Source organism: Tasmannia lanceolata, unplaced genomic scaffold (assembly GCF_043159265.1).
Source record: "Tasmannia lanceolata isolate RefF3 unplaced genomic scaffold, GAP_Taslan_0.1 ptg000016l, whole genome shotgun sequence".
NCBI lineage: Eukaryota > Viridiplantae > Streptophyta > Magnoliopsida > Canellales > Winteraceae > Tasmannia > Tasmannia lanceolata.
The window spans coordinates 2,670,026-2,689,943 of NW_027518693.1; the positions used below are offsets into that span (position 1 = coordinate 2,670,026).

Genomic DNA, 19,918 nt, shown 5'->3' on the forward strand with positions numbered 1-19,918 from the left:
ACCTTTATTGTGAAGGTTCCAGACCATTTTTCGTGTAACAGGAAAAGCCAACCCTTTTTTTTTCCGTGGATGAGTTCCATCTGATCATGTGAGATGTTGGTCCATAGTTAAACCTAGTGTGATTACGTTCCACAAGAAAGATTGTAGAGCATTATTTGTATTGACAGATAATCTCGAAGCTTTGCCTTTAAGTGTTTGATAGGTGCACACCAACACTTAATTGTTATTCCTGAAGACGGTTCGGTCATCAGATCCTTGCACCGGAATATGGCCAAATAAAGTCTGTTCGATGACTTACAACAACTCTGCTTTGTTGAGGATTCATTACTTGGATTGGTATTTTCCATTTTATCTAAGTTCTTAAGTTTGCAGTTTCTTCTTATAGGTCTACCTTAATTGCTCCAGCATATTATACCAAAGTACGTAAAATACCTACTGTTAGACCTAAAATCGATAACAGGTACAGCAGTGGCGTGAGAGCTGAGCTGGATGACTAGGGGAGCTGAGTCCTGAGGGACCGGAGTGAACGAGGAGAGAGGTGGTCGAGAACGAGTCCTGCTATGAGGGCTGAGTCCTGCACAAGGCAAGCGAGGTCAGAAGACCAGACCGGGTTTTACTCCGGACAGGCCCTTCGACACTCAAGTCAGTATGAGCAGGAGTGAAGGGGAGATGTCTAAGAGTTTTTAGGGAGAGAAGGGATTTTCATTACCCCTTGGTCTGAGCTTTGATCCTCTATTTATAGGAAAATCTGGTGAGGTGTCCTGGACAGGTGGCGGCCTGTGAGAGGCTGCAGCTCACCTACTCTGAGACAGGTGGCGGCCTGTGAGAGGCTGCAGCTCACCTACTCTGGGACAGGTGGCGGCCTGTGAGAGGTTGCAGCTCACCTACTCTGGGACAGTGGCGGCCTATGAGAGGCTGGTGTTTTCACACCCCATCACCTACCAAAAAAAGAGGAAGTTTAAACTGAATGGAGCCCTTGCAAAAAAAAGAGGTGAAAGAGCTCCCCCATTGGCTGCAAATCACCATCATGGTCGACTTTTCAACAGTTAGGAATGCATGATGGTGATGTGCAGCAAATGGGAGGGCCCTTTCACTTCTTTTGTGGAAGGGGGCTCCCTTCAGTCTAGAATTCCTCCCAAAAAAAAAGTAGGTAGAATATTTAGGAATTTGAAAAAATCTTTCTAAAAATATTAGAGGAGCTGTTAGATGTGATTCATATTTCATAAGGATTACCACAGTTCAAGATAGAAAGTTTATTTCCTTCCTTCTATGCATATTTTCTGGCAAAGCCAGCTATGTCCTTATGCACCATTTTTATAGATAACTTAGATAAGTTCTGTATATCCACTTGTATTCCTGCCAGTTCACATTTTTTAAAAAGGAAAAAGGAAAGTGATGTATTCACCCCCTTTTCTTTCTTGGGCCACCCCACTATAGGGAAAGAAAAGGGGGCGAATATATCATTGCCCAAGAAAAATATAACTAGAGCCTGTTTCATCTCTGTTGCGATTAAGGACAAATGTTTTTTAATCCCAGCCCTTCACAAGAAAGTGAAGGCTGATTTTAATCACGATGGAGGTGAAGAAGCCCTGTATAGCTATGCAATCATATGACAAAAATGGGGTGATTGCTAAAAAAACAAGAACCGGTTTGTTTGGCTCTTTATTGGCACCCACTTCTTGGGCTACCACATATCCAACTTGGACCCACCTTGATTGGATGATTCCAGACTCTGGATTGATCAAATCCTGTTTAGTGGCTTCACTGAGGAAAGTTAAGCCATTGATTTTCTTTTTTTAGGCCTTTATCTTATAAATTGAATGTCCTTTCGGCAAAGGACCAAGAACATGTGATTAGCCTCATGTTCATTTGCAAGATCAACGGTCTCGATTATAGATGTATGTCGTACGGGACCAAGAATTGATGCTTGGATTGTTCCCATGTGTACTTGGGCTCCTTTTATAACGGGTACTAAATCCATATCAGGAAGTTCCTAGTCAATTTTGAGGTAAGTTAAAACATGAAAGTGATTGTTTGAGATGAGACCCATACAATTGGGCCTGGCTTCCCAATCCAGCATGGCCCGACCCAAGTTGCACCCTTAGCCATATGCCAACCTCCTTGGCCACTCTGTCTGTTTATTTGTCTGCCGACCACCTCATATGATGGAACTCCGCGTTGAGAAACAAGCAGAGGTTTCTTGTCTAATGTCCACTGAGTTCAAAGGGCAAGTAGCTTTGCTACTAGCCCATGCAAGAGTATTTCAAGAATTTAAAAGACATTTCAAATAGTACAAATAATGTGCTTCTTTTACGTTCAATTTACTCATTAGCTCATTTTTAGAGTTTTCAGTAACATAGTGATGGCGAATCTTACATAACCTTTGCATACATATCTGAAAATGCATATAATTTGTACTACTTCCATTGATGGAGCAGACAATTCTGCATCTAGATCTTAGTTGCATTGCGAGATAGCGAGCAAGTATATAAATAACAGAACTCAAAATCAATATTCACCTTTCCCTTCTGAAGAGATGGATCTAAGAACCAGATAAGGCTTTGGTTAGGCTGCTCTGCAATGAAGCAATGGAATCTATAGCGGACTTTGCGAGCCAACTGATCCCTACCTTGACCCGGTGTTCATCAGTGGGTAATCTCCACAAGTACGCAATTTTCCTTGCTGCATGGGAAACCATGGCACATTGGTTAGGAGATTAATTTGCGGAAAATAATGCAGAGGCATATGTTGCATACCAGTATGACCGATGGGGCCATCCAATGTTAAACCATCAATGAAACTCGGAGTTATCGCTGCATCATTCTTTCCAAGAGTCATCATCTCACCCAGATTTTGGAATCTGCATTTCAAATGGGTTCGCATTATTGAAAATGGAATCAAATGGAGTCGCATTTGTTCCTAGAGACAGCAGTTTATCACTATTAGGGGTGCAACTTGGGTTGGATCGGGTTGAGCAATTGCTAAAAAATGAATTGGAATCAAGAGGAACCTGACCCGATTTTATGGTAAAAGATCAACCCGAGTTCCAACAAATCGACCTGAGTTGAATCCCTACTCACTAGGTTCATTTTGCATTATTGTTTTTTGAATGGTTAAGAGTTGCACTGCTACGGAAAAAGAAGAAGAAGGGAAATCCTGTAACCGAGGTGGTCTATACAAGACAGGAAAAAAATGAAAGGAAGAGAAAAGAAAAAAGTACGGCTAAACCCCTCATGGGGGAGGAAGTCATATATCTCTATGGCATCCTTCTCAACTCCTTCTCTGGCTAGTCTATCGGCATAACTATTTGCCGATCTTACATGCTGAAAGGATATGAAATATCCCTCCACTCGGTCCGTAATCTCGCCGATCTAGTTCATTGTGCATTTTTGAAAATGTATTCTAAGGGAGTCATATTTATTCCTAGAAATGTATCACTATAATTCACTAAGGACACAGCATAAATGCAATCTACAAAACATCAATTAGAACGAAATCTAATGAAATAAAAATGCATGCTATATGTATACTCCAGTTGCATTCAAATGCCAGTTTCAGGAATACATCATGCCACAATATGAGTACGATAGCTTCAAATAAACGAGTGCATAATCTCTTCTGCGAACATCACCCATGTAAGTAGGAGTGCCCATCTTATGATATTAGTCTCATATACACTCATGTGGCTATATAACATGTAGATGCATTTGTACCCCTACAAGTAGGTTCACTCACAGTCAGGGGTATATGTGCCTGCATCAGATAGGTGATTGCATTTACTTAATATCTAGTCATTACATATATTGGAAAGAGCCTTTAACACTTCGTCTCTAATAGAGGAACAACAGTTCCATGTATAAACTCCAAGTTTAGATATGAATTTCGTCGTCCACCAGTTTGTCATCAAAATCCCTACCTCTTTTCTTGTATTTTATTTTCACATCCCACAGAACCCTTAGTTCATTTCCACAAGAACCTTAATCCATAACCACTCCAAGTGGCACTCTCAAACCTTAAATCCCTTTTCCATGTAAACTCAGATTCCCTTAGAACCCCTAAACCCTGTCTCTCATCTCTTTAACTTCATATACCACCCGCTACTAGTAGAGACCGTCAACCTTAGATCCCTATTCTGGAACTTACATCCCTCTTTCCAAAAGTCCCAAAACACTAGATCTCAAGAGTCAATTTAGTTTTTGGATATTAGAGAATCATGGTTCCACTTTATCCGCTGCTTGGTCATGCATTTAAAACCAGAATGGGGATACCATGGACCCCCATTTTTCTGACTCTACCCCAAAAAACATATGTAAATACAAGTCTAGTACAGAGTGGACTCGCACTCATCCATGTTTTCCAGGTAAGCAGGAACCAAGGTTAGATAAGATCCCTATTCCAGCTTTACCATCCACAAACCAAGCATCACAAACAAGACCTACAAAACCCTAAATCCTAAATCTTAGATCCTTTCAAATCAAATCCTAGACGACTCACAAAATAAAAGTCCCTCTCTGTTCTCTTATACCATCTTTTTCGCTATGTTATAATGGTGACCTTTTCTGAGGACCTCCAATCCACAAGTGATCCGAGTATCTGAATGAAATTAATAATCTGGTTGCTCATGCTGATCAGGTTACTTATGCTTTGCAGGTCCTAGGTAGGTAATAGAATACATCGAACCCATACATGTGTGGCTCTAAGGCTTAAAGTCATGGGTATGCTTCCCATTGACGCGAGCTCGAATCCCCCCGGGCTTACCCGATGCGCATGGTTTATGGGTGACTGCGTGCAACCGTAGAGAATAGTCCCACCCTAAAAATTGGGGTGGGGATACCCTATGTCGTAAAAAAAAACAGTAATATAATACGTTCACCATCACCACTACGACTCAACAAACAACTTATTCTTCTGCTGCATTGTAACAGCTTTTCTACTTTGTTATGAAGTGATGTTCATGCTCACTTGCATGATAGCAGCACTCCTTATATGTTAATAATCAAACCTCAATGCTTATGTGGTCATATTGTAATGAGTAACACCACATGGACATTGATGCAACAAGTCCTTTTAACAATTTCGATAGGACTTCAAAATTCCTCTCATCTGGCCAATAATGCACACAAAGTCCTCACTAGTCTCCGGTTGTTGGGTAATTGAAAAATATGCAAAAGTGAATGGCCAAATATATAATAAGTGGGTGATTTATTTTTTGAGTGGTATAATAAGTGGGTAAAGTTCTAACCTGAATGGCAAAAGAGGCCGATTATTGATTGCTGCCCAAAGATTCCAACCAGCAAAATCTGCTTCTTGAAAAGCAACCTGAGAAGGATTACAAAATAAAAAACAGAAAGACTACATCCAATGAATAGATGGATGAGAAAATAAGGAGAAATTCCATTTATAACCCGTAAAAGGTGTAAGTTGCCTTCTTCTTTACCTGTGCAGTAGCTGGAAGGAGCCTACCAGAGGAGTCCCTTAAAGCAGCAGAGTCACCAATAGCAAATACTTGTGGATGGCCTTTGACGCGAAGAGTTTCATCAGTCTCTGCTTGGCCCCTTGCATTTACAGGAAATACGTGGATTTGATTGCGGGGTTCCAATGAAGGAACAAGAGGTTTAGAGCCAACAGTCCATAGAACCAAATCTGCTTCCAACACCTGACTTTGCAGACCCCTTTCAGCCGGTTGAAGTTCCAAAATAAATTTCTGATGGTTTTGTTCTCCTGCAGTGGGCCCTTCCTTTCCAATTTCTGTCAATTTATCAGGATCTTTAGCCTCACTAGCTTTTCTTATGCAGCGCACAAAATAACCCAAGAATAGCTGAACATTTCTGGATGAGAGAACCTGGTCATACCAATAACATAGCTTAGTAAATATAAAAGTTCCAGAAAACAGACAGAATAAGTCAGAATAAGTAGATCAATGTCTTTACCATTCAAAAAAAAAAAAGACAGAATAAGAAGTTTTTATATGGTGTAAGCCCGTATAGTCCAGTATTTTTCAAAAAGTAGCATACGGCTTACACCATAGGATGATCCAAACCGTCCATTTGATGGGCCACAACGTAAATAGGTTGTGCCCAAAAAATCATTTTCATAGGATGATCTTAGCCCTACGATCTATAGAGGAATTACATATTATGGAAACCTCTATAGATCGGAGGGTTGGGATCATCCTATGAAAATGATTCTTGGAGCATAACATATGTACTTTGTGGCCCACCAAATGGACGATTTGGATCATCCTTTGGAGTAAGCCGTACGCTACTTTTTGAAAAATACTGGACTATACAGGCTTACACCTTACAAAATCTCCAGAATAAGAATATAAGTGAATTATAATTTGCAAAATAAGAATATAAGTGAGTTATAATTTACAGTAAATATCCAGAAATATTCACCACACGTACCTATGTTATCTTTGACAGCTAGCATACAAAAACTAGTATCTTTAAGTATAGGAGTGTAACATAGGAAGGAATTAATGGCACATTAGAGAAGGAACTCAAGCCCATCAATTCAAGTTTTAGCAGGTTGTCGCGTACATTTGGTAAGCATTCCAATAGTCCAATAGACATGGTTGCAGAACCAAGGTGGATCATGAACAAGATTGATGTATCTGATCCTAAGATAATTAAAGCTTTAGAATTTTCAATGACAAAGCAATCTTTGAATGGGTCTATGGTCCATCCAAGTGACAAAGTCGAACATCGAGAAATAGTTAATGGTCTTATCAGTGGATACGTGTATATCTCCCCAGCCCGTTGATCTGCCATTATTAATTGCAACCTGATTTTCACTTGTGTGAAAGCTTAAGGAGATTTAAGTTTTTAATCTAACTTGGATCTGAAATTTCAAAAAAAAAAAAAAATCTAACTTGGATCTGGAATGATTAGAATGCAAATTCATGTTGAAGTGGAGATGTTGAATTTTACACCGATTGTTGCGAAAGTTAGGATATTGGCTCGTGATTTGCAGTGAGGCTAAAAACTTCAAATTTTATAAGGAAATTAACTTATTCTTTTGATCGAAATCGGAGAATTGAAAATAAATAGAGGAAATTTAATGAAATATGATGTTTTCTGTTTCACCATTGTCAAATCTACGAGACAACTGATGCCCGACAAGATTTTCTTTCTGATTACAGGTTTCAGACCAATCTCTGCAAAGTTTCATTAAGATTATGCTTCATTTATTGTTATTCTGTTCAGGATTATTGAAATATAAGATTGCGATTCAATTTTATTTGAATTCATGTGCATTCAAGTTTAACATACTTGATCTCTATTGCTCCGATACCATAACTTGTTCTTAACCTAATCAAGCTTAAAGATGAATGAAAATAGGAGAAGAAGCCTAACAACAGAGAAATGGAGAATGGGAAAACCATGTCAATCTCACTAATTGTCTCTACAATACAATATTGCAGGATGAATGGCAATTACAAATGTACCCCAGTTGTATTGTATTTGAAATGAGGGATATACGACTAAATTTCTATCTCATTCTATACAATTAAGTTGTATAAATCCTCAAGTGTACAAGTATCCTTCCATACGACTTATATACACCCTGTACTTGTGTTATTTTTTTTCTAGTCCGGTACTTTTGTATATAAGCGCCTATTTTCAACAATTCTAGTTTTGAATACTGTATGTCAAAAGGTGAGGTCTTCTTTATTGGAAACTAAGGAACTACCTACCAACATTCTTTGTAGTGAGCATTCTTTCCAATTTGTGATTTGGGGCTTACATTCTTCTTATCAATATTGTCAGAAGCATATCGTGCTCCTCTGGTTGATAAGATCAGCCAAAGAATCAATGGTTGGAAAGCTAGACTTCTATCATATGTTGGGAAATTGGACCTTATCAAATCAATTATAAATAGTCTCCAACTTTACCTCAGATTTTCAGATTCCAAAGATGGTTATTCACAAATTGAGATAATGTTTAGAGATCTTATTTGGTATTGATGCTCTCTCAAAATGAAATAAAATGTCATTATCAGGGAAAATGTTTGCAGGCCTAAAGGGTAAGGCGGTCTTTGTCTAAGGCTCCGTTCACTTGTTTTCCCGGGAAGGAAAACAAATCCCGAGAAAAGAATGCTTGAGAAACTGACGTGGCAAAAGGAAAGGAAATCCCGAGAAACTGTGTAGGAAAAGGTTTCCCGCACCTGTTCACTTGCCAATTAAATATTGGTGGGAAACATTTGTGGCAAAAGAGTGGGATTTGGTTTCTCACATTTGTGGCAAAAGAGTGGGAAACCAAATCTCATCAAAATAGTGGGATTTGGTTTCTCACACTTGTGGGAAAAGAGTCTTTTCCACGTCATTTGTGGCATTTTCCATGTCATTTTTTGACATTTTCCACCTCATCCTGTTAGTTTCTCGGGGAAACAAGTGAACATCACTGTTTTAGCTTTCTCGGAAAAAAAAGAGGTGTTTTCCAGAGATTCGATTTCCCGAGAACGCAAGTGAACAGAGCCTAAGGGAACTATTGGATTGGAATTGTGCAGCTCTAACCTGACAAACATGGTTTGTTGTAAATGGTAGGAAACCTCTATGGTTTGAATGGCTAAACATGAAATAAATCAAAGAAAGATCAGTTAGGGATCTCAAAATAACATCAACATCTTTCTAGGGCTGGAGGAGTATTTTAAATACTATAGATGTTAAAAATGCATTAGACTTCTATTGGCAATTCGGAAAATTCTATCTTTTGTAAAGACCTGTGGCATGCATAAGGAAAGACTCTCTGACAAACTTCAGAATTGTAGCATTTATGACCTTGGTATTTCGAAAGACACTCTTCATGGAGATTACTCCATGAAGAGAGGTAAACTTTCCTAATTTTAAAAGTTATCATCTTATTTGGTTCAAAGGTCCCGTTACAAGGAATTCCTTCAAGCCATGGAAGGCAATCAAGGGAGATTAAATACGAACGAATTAAAGAACTAAGTTAGTACATATTCTGATTGTAGCATAATTATAGATTAGCTAATTTTACATACACAGTCAGCCAAAAGAGTAATGTCCTAAAGATTAGAAAGATGCGAGGAAATATAGCCAGTGCACCCAAACAGCCATGATGTAACAAAGTAGCATTGTGTATAATACTGTTTGTTTCCATTAGAATCACAATTGTACAAAAAAATTGGTAACCTGTGTCACAATCTGGACATCAAATTGGTAACTTGTGGGTCCACTCTTGGATATGGAACACATTTTTCAGATTTGAGGTGTGATTAGCATTGACCACTCAGGAGAAGGTGAAGTTTCTTTTATGTATGGCAAGAACAAGCTAATTAAACTATTAAAAAAAGCTAATTAACTAACATGGAAATGACAAATAAAATTATGTGATGTGAAATGTTTTCCATAATATCAATGGCTTAAATAGAAATCAGGACAAATCACAGAATTCACAAACGAAGCGTTTAATAACATTATTCATTTCAGATGACCGAGTTCACCAAATTACAACTCTTACTTTTAGTGCGGCTTCTCTATTTCCAGGTGGGGCAGCCGGACAGATGGTAGTGTCAACATTGATAGCTTGAACTATTCCTTTATCCTGCAACCTCTCTGATATCGTAGCAGCTAACTCAACTCCAGCGTAACCACACCCAACTACCATCACACGTATAGGAGATGAATCCTTACCAAACGTTCCTCGCTCCAACATTCTTAACTGGGTATCAACTTTCTGCATTAAAAGAACACTGAATTTGTTGAGTCCATGGAAACCAAATAACATTATGTGAGTGGAATACTTCTTTCTATCCAAATCAGAATTGATGACCCATATTATCAAACTTCAACTGAATAGAGAACAATGAAAAAATTAGCAAAGAGTGGGCAATAAAGAAGACAACTTATATGAAGAAAATTAATGTACTGCTCTCAATATAATATTCCCAAAGAAGAAAGTCTGATATTTTTTTTCCCAAATTAATACTCCATGAACATCCAACATGAACATATCCATAGGAGGCCAAAAATATTCTTGGGGATTACTAGCTATGTCAATTTATAATATACGTGAAAAATTCAAACTGTTTTACTTCACTAACTACATGAATGATATTTACCCAATAATTTTAGCATTATAATAATGTATTTGAACAAGTTATTCATTAATAAAAAAACAGGAGGCAAAGTCCAGGTCAATTGTCTGACTGGGACACTAACTGGATGCTTATACATACTCAAACTCAGTTACATGCATTTATGTATTGTGAGAAAAACAAGCTTAGCCATGCATCTTTAGTTAGCCATCTTAGACCAGTGGATTTCTAAATTAGTTGGGGGATGTTTGTAGCGGCAGAAAATTTTCGCTTTTTCATGTTCTTGGGGAGGCCAATGAGGTGAGTCATTTTAGCAAAGGAGGGTGCTTGCAGGGATGGATTGAATTATAGGGTAAGCTTTTCCCTTATTGGTTTTGTGTTGTAATTTTTTTTTCTGTTTCCTCTAATAAAGAATATTGGACCAGTTGAATATCAGAAACACCTACCAAATGGTTATGTATTCATTTTCCTTGGCTATTTTACTGGTAGATACAAATGTTCTGGCTGTATATACTCAGTTCTTTCAAATTCCAAAATTTAAAGCATAATAGCACAACAAATTCCAAGGAAAAAGACAAGGAAGAAATGTGGAGAACCGCGTTGGACTTGGGGACTTATAATAAGCTTCCAAAAATACTGCGATAGCTTGCATAAATAATTGTGATTCTGACAATCCTTACCTGTGCATCCTCCAGAGACGAGAAAGGTAAAGCAAACTCTTGAGCACCCGGTACAGTATCAAGTTTAGGTTCAGCCCCCAAAGCTAGAACCAGCCTGGCTGCCAGTAGAAAACAATGTAACATCAACCAGTACATTTCAAAGCAGCTAAAGAGAGAAACATGATACAGGATAGTGTAGAAATGTCAAATGTTCTAAGTATCAGAAACTAATGTAGTATCTTATAATATGTAATCAACTATGTAAATAATTTCAAGTATATTTAGTCGCATAGCATCATGGTTTTAAATTTCGGTCAAGACCGAAACTGAAATCAGCCGAAACTGAAATTTCCGAAATATACCAAAATTCGATCAATATTTTGGAAATTTCGTACGAAATTTTGTTTAAATGCTTTTTTAAAAAAATTTACAAGATTCCAGCCAAAATTTCGTTACAAAAAAATGAAATTTCATTATTTTACCGAATTCCGGCCTTCGGTTTCGGCTGAGTCCAAAACCGAAACCGAAACCAAGATTTAAAACCATGCATAGCATACAGGTCCTGTCTAAAGTGGAATTTCCTAACAGACACAATAGAACTCAACTCAACTAAGCCTTTGTCGCAAACTAGTTGGGGTCGGATAATGAATCCTTTAGAAAATTTTCATGAAGAAGGAGAAAGGATCTACCTGGCTCTAAATTGACCAAGTCTAATCCTGACACTAGTTAGGTTCATCCACATGGATCATTTTCTGCCATTCTCTCCTATCCAAGGTCATGCTCTCTGTTATGTTCCTAGCCCTCAAGTCTTTCCTAACAGACACAATGCGCTCTCTAAAAAATATTACCAGTCATATTCAACAAGGACTCCACTTTCAAGATGAACAGTTCCACCGCAACCTGAACTTGTGGGCCCATTTGTTCCCAAATAATCAGTAGGGTGTAAAAGTTTCACTCTGTCTTGGAAAAATTGTACACTGGTATTCGCCAGTAAGTCTGAGAAGCGGGGTGCTATTTCCCATGCATCTACTTCTGCATAGAAAATTGAGATTAGGTAAACCATATTACAATCAAAAGAATAAGGGTAGAAAAACAGAACCAAGGCATTGAAATAACTAAGATGGTAAACTCAGTTAAGCTATGGCACATCATACCTCCGGAAAGAAGCTCATAGAGCATTGGCTTAAAAACAAAACGATCCAACTGATCTACAAGAAGGACCTGTATTTTTCGTTCCAAATCAGCATCTTGAAAGCCATTCAGAAATCAAAAGTTCATAGAATAATTCTAAGCCTAGTCCCTTAACTAGAGGGTTGCCCCCTCTACGACACCAATGCCAGAGATTCCGGTTGAGACATTGGAATATTACAAGCCTACTTCTAATTTAGAAACGACCCTCAAAATGATCCAAATAACAATCTAATTCACAAAATAAAATAAAATTTACATAGCCAAGGTGCAATAACAGGATGACCAGAATATGAATGAAAATTTACCAGGATAGTGAGCATAGATGATAGTTTGTTATGATGAAGATCAATGGAAAGCATCAAAAGTAGAAACCACAACACAAATATATTCCCAAAAAATAATCAAAGTTTAGGGAAACTCGAAGCAACAACCTGTTTCCATTTCTTTAGGCCATGAAATCTATCCCAGCAGAAACCAGTACAAACACTTATTAGCATGAGAGAATCTCATAGATAAAACCATGAAAGACCAATTCTAGGTTTGCCGTATTGCCTGCTACAAAATTTGATCCTCTAAAGGTGTGTACAATCTGAAACAACGCTATCCTCTCATTAGTGTCCAGGATCCCACACATACCACAGCTGGTTCTCAATTTATTACAGTAGAGATTATCCTTCATTGAAAAATTAGGAAACAAAACTGATCAGAAACGGGAAGTATCTTAAACCAAAGGGTATTTTAGTGTGCTGAGAGTTCTTGTGTACTTTCTGGGTGTGCTGAGAGTGTTGAGGGGTGTTGCAACTTGCGAGAATGCTTGCTGTGGGTAGGGGTGAGATTCATATGTTTGAGCCTTTCAAACTTTAGTTTTAAAACTCCCCTGCGTCATCGTGGACTGCCCCGAGTAGACCCCCTTATACCTTTAGTGCATTCTGCGTTTTCCTGCCGTGTTCCATGTTTTGCCCTATAGAGTCAATAAAAACTCCTTTGACGCTCCCGAATTATGACCATGTCAACCAAATACTCAACCGCGTCAACCGAGTACTCGACTGTGTAATGCCGAGTTGACTAGGATTTTCTTCAGCCACGTTTTTTACCCGCATCTGTGTTTTGAAACACTGCCCTAAAAATTAGTTAATAGTTTGAGGTAATATGCATTAGTTGTAGATAATTTATATTTTGCCGTTTTTGGATTGAGGTGTCGTGGCAATGGAACATGCGTGGGGTAGAAAAGCAACAAGCGTGGAATGCCTCGTGTGAATGCCCTCACTCACATCATAATGTAAATGACATTGAAAAGCACTTAGTTAAGAAGCCTATAGGGTTCTCACCGCATGTTGACACAAATCATTCAAATTGAGTAAACTCTAAGCCTCCAAAGTGGAAGCAATATTTGGAAGGATCTTAAGTCACTAAATTGCTGTGAAGGAATTCTCAATCCAAGGTTTCGAAGAACTTCATTTTTATATTATGCTTTTAAATAGGCATTTTGGTCCATTATACTGGTAATGATTTCTTTCACCAGTATCACTAGAGGTCAGACCAAAGAGGACCATTTCCCTTCAATATAGAAAATATAAAGTTTAAAACATAAACATGAGCAGAATATATGACGAAAGTGCATCACCTTCACATTTTCAAAAAAGTATTTAGTTTAAATGGAATAGCAAGACTTCAAAAGCAATTAAAATCTGACAGGTCGAACTACTAACTCAAAATGTAGTATGAGAATTAATTTGCATGGGACAATACATCGAACTAATATAACAATTTAACCACAAAATTACTTATGAAACCACTAAGAAAGGAAACAAACTTTCAACATCGAAATCAGTTGAAAGAAAATCACTACTATGATGTGTACAGAAAACAGAAGGGGGTAACCACACAGAAGTGGTACTATTAACAACATTGCGTAAATGCAAAGCATTCAAGATGGGTTGTGGGTGGTTTATCAGAAGTTAGTATATTAATGTTGAATGGAATAACAAAATAGTTCCAAGCATTGAATCCAATATATATATATATATATATATATATATATATATATATATATATATATAGGCATATGGAACCATGACTTTACCTGAGGTTTCTTATCAGAGGGCCATACAAGAGATTCCAGTCTGAGAGCAGTATATAAACCTCCAAATCCACCACCTAATATACACACTCGTGGCTTCTGTACGATGAGATTACATCTGTTAATTACAAAAAAGGAAAAAAAAAAGAACATATAAATGAATAGGGCTTCAGCAATACAGATAATTCAGCCATAAAATTGGAGTGCCAAATATAATGTCCTATTCCAATCAAAGAACAAGGTCATAAATGATAACATTCAGGGACTTTAATAATACCTATTTAAAAGAATAGGTGATAAAAGAATTCTTGCTTTATTCTAATCATCGAGCACTCAAGTTACATATATTCTCTGAAAATTTTGAATGCCAAGCATGCCAAATGGAGCACATTCCTACAAGAGTACTCATCCGTCCTTTAAACACATGGATGGAGTGGAGATACGAGCAACTGAGGCGTTGAGCCGAAAGATTTATCTTCTTCATTCCATGTCAGCGAAAGTCGTCGGGTTTGAACAGTCAAAGCATCCCATTAGGGTGTTGTTTTTGTATCAAGGTTCTGGGCCACCTCAGCCCTAAATGTTTCTTTCCTTCTCAATAAATGTTTATCTTCTTCCAAATGACACACACACACACACACTTCTCGTCGATCTTGGTGAAATACTTTGATCAAACCCAGTAATGTGATAAGTAGGTAACAACTATCTTGTTCAATCTGTTCTCAATCATTCCGCTCTCTTATTCACATCTTAGATTCTCCTCTATCTTTGTGATTTTAAGATTTTATTGTTCTCGTGAGATATTGCTTTGGATTCCAGTCATAATAAATGTTAGGGATAGACCTCAAACCCCTGGATTGATTCAATTGGAGTGAAATTCCACTTCATCAAAAATTGGGCTTTTAGTTTTCCTCTTAGTTATGCATCAACATGACTGTGAGATGTGTTCCCTAAAACAATCTCACATGAATGCTTATGTCATTGTTTTAAGTCAAGTTTTTGGCAAATGGAAAAAACAAAAAAGATGACAGAGGGTTTTAGAACAGAAAAGGATAAGTAAATATGTCTTGATCAAAATCCATATTTGAATCTATCTAGGAGTGAGATCTTGATCCACATGGAATTAGAGTAGAGTGCGAACTACACATGATGGGTTATTTATCTTCCACTCCACATCACGGAAGATTATGTACGAGTTTCAAATATGAACAAAGGTCTACAGCTTGAATGAAATCTTCTTCATCCATGGCTTTCATACCATGTTAGAAACTGAAACTAATATTAAATTTATTCATGCATTGAAATATTAGGGATTCACCAAAGGTGGTCCTAAGCTAAAAGAAAAAAAGACTAATGCACTCATCCCTAGCTTATATACAAGTCATATTATGTTCACAATTAATGTCTCCGTTTGAAATACCCCCACCATCTAAGACCCACTTCAAAACCACTGAAAGTCGGAAATAAAATCATCTTGGCTGGACCTTTTGTGATTATGTCATACCAATTATCAAAGCCACTAGATAAATATCAGCACAATCAAATCATGAATTTCTAACCCCTCCAACAAAACCATTCTAGAAGGGATAAGAAACTTCTGGATTCTATGAGATAGAAAACACATGAAGGTATACAAGTGAAAAAAATTAAACAAATAAAGATTAACAGCATTCCAATAGTTCATTTGATGCCTGCAATTATAATTTTTGACTTAGAAATAGTGCAATAAAAGTTGAATGAATCTCTTGATGAAAGATTCCACGGCAAACATCAACAACTGCTCTCTCTGTGGATGCAAAAGCTCGTGATAATGCAATTTTCTATAAATGATCGCAATAATCAGAGATATATAATTGAACAAAAATCTCTAAAATATCCAAATGTGAAAGTGCAACTAACCTGTTTATCAGGCCAAGCATATGATGATGGTTTTGTTTCTCGTTCAAATGTCTGCATGTTCCCCCCATTCTTCCCTGTTGTGCCTGATGCAATACTGCAAAAGCATTGCCCAGGAAGTCTCCTAAACATCGATAAGTTTGCCATATATCTTCTTTGAGACCAAGGGAGTAATTTCTCCCAATTCTTTGAACCTCCTAAAATAGCAAAGATAATATTGTTAATAAGGTCCTAAGAGAGACGGTTGTGATCATCTTATCCAAATCTAGTCATATTAAAGAATAACCAACAAAGATAGCATACTATCCATACACAGTAAATTCAACAAATAGGTGGCAAGGGAAATAGATAAACCAATCCCCATCTATTCGTGCCTAGGCACTTTATCAACATCCCATAATTCTACTTTGTCTTCCATTTTATGAAAAAAAAAAAAAAATCATATCTTTAAGATGTTGCATTCAGCATACTTAGAGTTGGCTTTTGGTGCATTATTTGGGATGTAAGCAACGTGCTCTTATTCCTTATCATTGGCATGTGTGGACCTTTAATGTTTAGTTGTCTAGATGAAGGTTCTAAACATTAGGGAACTTTAGCCTTAAATGACTGTCAAAGTTAGCAAAGTTCCTCTTTAGTGACGAAAAAGCTCAATTCCAATAAAAACAGCTAGTACACCCAAGCGCCAATAAGGTTTGATAGAGTCTTTCATGAATCTATGAGGAATATGCTCTTTTTATGTAAATCTGTTACACGAGAAATAATCACTGGGGTGTCATACCATTTTTCCTTCAATATCTTTTATCCATACCTTGGGGAAATTTTCATTTGACAAATAAGGGTCACCACAAGAGAGATCTCATATTGGGACTGAAACCATGAATCTATACCAAAGCCATTCAACAAGTAAACCTTGGGGATCACTATGAGAGAGATCTCATACTGCGACTCAAACCATGAATTTCTATCAAAACCATTAGAAAAATGTCAGAAAAATCAAACCATAAATGTTTATCGCCTCCAACAAAACTCTTTTGGAAGGGAGGAACAAGCTTATGAATTTCATACAATAGAAAACAGATAAAGGTATACAGGTGTCAAATTTTGAACAAAGGCACGTTCAACTGATAATCTCCGAGAGCTCATTTCATGCCTGCAATTACAATTTTCTGACTTAGAAATAGTACAATGAAAGTTGAATGAATCTTTTGATAAAAGTTTCCAGATCAAACATCAACAAGTTATCTCTCTATGAATGCAGAACCTCGTGATAATGCAATTCCCTATAAATAGGTCAAAATAATGATACGTGATTTTGAGTTTTGCCATTCTTTATATAGACAAACACATTGGTTGACAACAAATAATTTTGAAGTTGATCTTTCTAAGTGAATTACTTCCTCTGTTGATGTGTGCTGACATAAAATTAAGAGAACTTTTGATCGATACAAATGAAAAGAAAAATAATGGAACTGAGTTGTAGGTGGTTCAATAATAATAACTCTTATGGATGGTAAGCATTAAGAAAATATATCCCCTGGTCAAAAAACAGCATAAATTATATTGGGAATTAACCGGGTAGAACTCACCACTAAAAGATAGCCGTTAGAGGGAGGGTGCCCATTCCCTTATAACCCATCCCCATCCATTTCACTTATCCGATGTGGGACTATTTGCTTTTGCATGGAACCCCAACAAACTAGTTATCTCGTAGAAGAGAGAATGTAGTGCCCAATCCAAACGATCTAATCTGCCATGGGATACCAATCATATGTGTAATTTTCTTCTTTGTTTTTTCATGACAACTTATCCATAGGTTGTGGAACAAAAAAGGTTTTATTCTCTCTAAATGCTTGCATTTTTAGCACATCTCCTAACTCAATCTTTATCCTCTCAACTTGTGACCCAACTACATTCTGCTGTGCAAAAATCCCAGTACCCTTTGAATGAATCAATCGAATCTATACAAATCCGTTCTGAAATTTGTTTTATAGGACCAGTTTTGGATAGTCATAACTGGTATTATATTTTCCAGGAACAAAATCAACATGTTCAGGGCAGATGAGAACTTATTAAAAAAGAACATGGCAGCCTTTTTGCATGATAACTAAGAGAAGCTATGTTGAAAAATCGAATCAATCTATTTAACCCACCAAAAATATTGTAGACTTATTTATCTTAGACATAAAAGAAATGTACTAATGGTGGAACATTTTCAGTAGCATGGACTAGTTAGCTCACAACCCCAACTGGGCATTATAGGCCTTAGAAATCCCAAAATGAAAGAGCTATTTCTCTACAAAGTATTGTAGAAATTTGGTACAAAACAAATGAGAAACAGAACTATTGAACAAATGAAACTCAGAGAGAGAGAGAGAGAGAGAGAGAGAACCCACGTCCAAGTGGCTGGAAAGTGGCAGAGGCAAACATGGCCATGGAAGGATTCCACTACGCTCCTGAATTGCCTTAGCTTAGCCTTGGTTTGCTTTGTTTTTTGCTTACATAGAGGAAATATTGCTTTTGTGCTTGTGGGTGGGGCTCAAACCAAACGTGGCACTTTTTGCTCCAAGGGCATTGCTTGGCCCCCACTAGAGTCCCATTGTTAAGAATCAAGGATCAAACATGGGTCCCGCACTGGACATGAGTGAGATCAGGCCCTTGATGGTTAAATTCATTTCATCCGTAAGATTAAGGCTTACAAAAAGTCAAAAATCAACAATTTTTAGCTTCCCTTGTGGGAAATATAAACCAGGAATAATAGATCTAGGAGCTATAGGATCACCGGATGATGATGGACTAACTACAATTGGACTGGATTTGTGTTCACCTTTCGGATCAACGGACCCAATCACAACAATGAGGGGAATATGTAGCCCAAAAATTATCATTCCAAAAAGGAAAGTGATATATTCGCCCCCCTTCTTAACTTGGGACACCCCTCCGCCACTGTAAAATAGAGAGGGTTGTCCCAGGTAAGAAAACCTTTTAACCGTCTTTTACATTTTAGAGTGACATGCAGCCAATGGGTGAGCCCTTTCATCTCATTTTTGCAAGGGCTCTCTAGCAGTCCTCAAATAAGGTTATTATTTTTTTACCTGTCCACTCAATTCTCCCCTTCACCCTCCTTCCCTGCACAATTGGCCCATGAGTAATTTTTTCATGGTCGCCAGACATGGCCTGATAGTTTCATTAGGAGTCTTATTTTTTGTTGTTTTGGAAGTTGGGTTGGTTTTGGTTCAAGAGAACTGGTTAAGAAAACTAGGTAATTTATTTTTTATTTTTTCATATGAGCTCATGTAAACACACTTTCCCTTCCCCCTTCACACAATTGAGCCCATGAGTTCCATGGTAATAATGTTTTATGGTCTCCAAACATGGCCTGATAGTTACATTAGAGTCATATTTTTCCTGTTAAGTTGGGTTGGTCTTAGAAATTGTGGTTTTGGTTCTAGAAAACTTGTTAAGAACTAGGTAATTTATTTTTTCACTTTTCATAAAAGCTCATGTAAACTCACTTTTTTCATTTCATATTTATGTTTTGTTCTTCTTCATTTGATACTAGTGAACTCATATTTTCTCTATCATATTTTTTTTCTCTCCTCCTCGTGGATTGGACGAACATGTGGCTAGACTGTGCTCTTCGTTTTTTGTATTTATGCACCCGCTACGCCAATTGGTATTAGAGTGAGTCCTTGGCCTCTAACAAAGGATCGGGTTGCACCAATCCCACAGATGGTCTGCCAAGTTATAATTGTGAAGAACAGCACTATGCAAGAAATACATGCTAAATTGCTTAGCTGACTAAGTCTTTAAAGTGGATCTCTCTTCTTTCAACAATGGGCTTCATATTAAAGAATTCCTTGATTGCCTTTTGGTGGTAGATCAATTCTTCAACTACAGAGATTCCAGAAGAGATGAAAATCAAATGGTATATAGAAGGATGGAAATATCAATATACATGCTATAAATTGTCAATTGGATTTCATTTTCTGTAACCATCACTCTTTCAAGTGACTACTTAGATTTTTATCTCACA

At 37.4% G+C, this 19,918-nt stretch overlaps 1 protein-coding gene across 3 annotated transcripts; it reads right to left on the reverse strand.

Annotated features, from left to right (window-relative positions):
- Positions 1-2,288: 2,288 nt before the first annotated feature.
- NDC1 (NAD(P)H dehydrogenase C1) lies at positions 2,289-18,389 on the reverse strand. 3 transcript variants are annotated; one of them, XM_077357984.1, is made up of 13 exons: positions 18,279-18,345; positions 16,975-17,035; positions 16,694-16,846; positions 15,889-16,082; positions 13,996-14,091; positions 11,876-11,942; positions 11,570-11,753; positions 10,743-10,836; positions 9,486-9,701; positions 5,438-5,842; positions 5,243-5,319; positions 2,757-2,860; positions 2,289-2,682 (listed from the first exon to the last, which is right to left on the reverse strand). In XM_077357984.1, the coding sequence occupies exons 4-13, from the start codon at positions 16,030-16,032 to the stop codon at positions 2,543-2,545; spliced, it is 1,527 nt and encodes a 508-aa protein (XP_077214099.1). In that variant the 5' UTR covers positions 16,033-16,082; positions 16,694-16,846; positions 16,975-17,035; positions 18,279-18,345; the 3' UTR covers positions 2,289-2,542. The 3 variants fall into 3 exon arrangements, with proteins under 3 accessions (XP_077214099.1, XP_077214097.1, XP_077214100.1); XM_077357982.1 differs by lacking the exons at positions 16,694-16,846; positions 16,975-17,035 and having other exon boundaries at positions 18,279-18,389; XM_077357985.1 differs by lacking the exons at positions 16,694-16,846; positions 16,975-17,035 and having other exon boundaries at positions 13,996-14,110; positions 18,279-18,370.
- Positions 18,390-19,918: the final 1,529 nt, after the last annotated feature.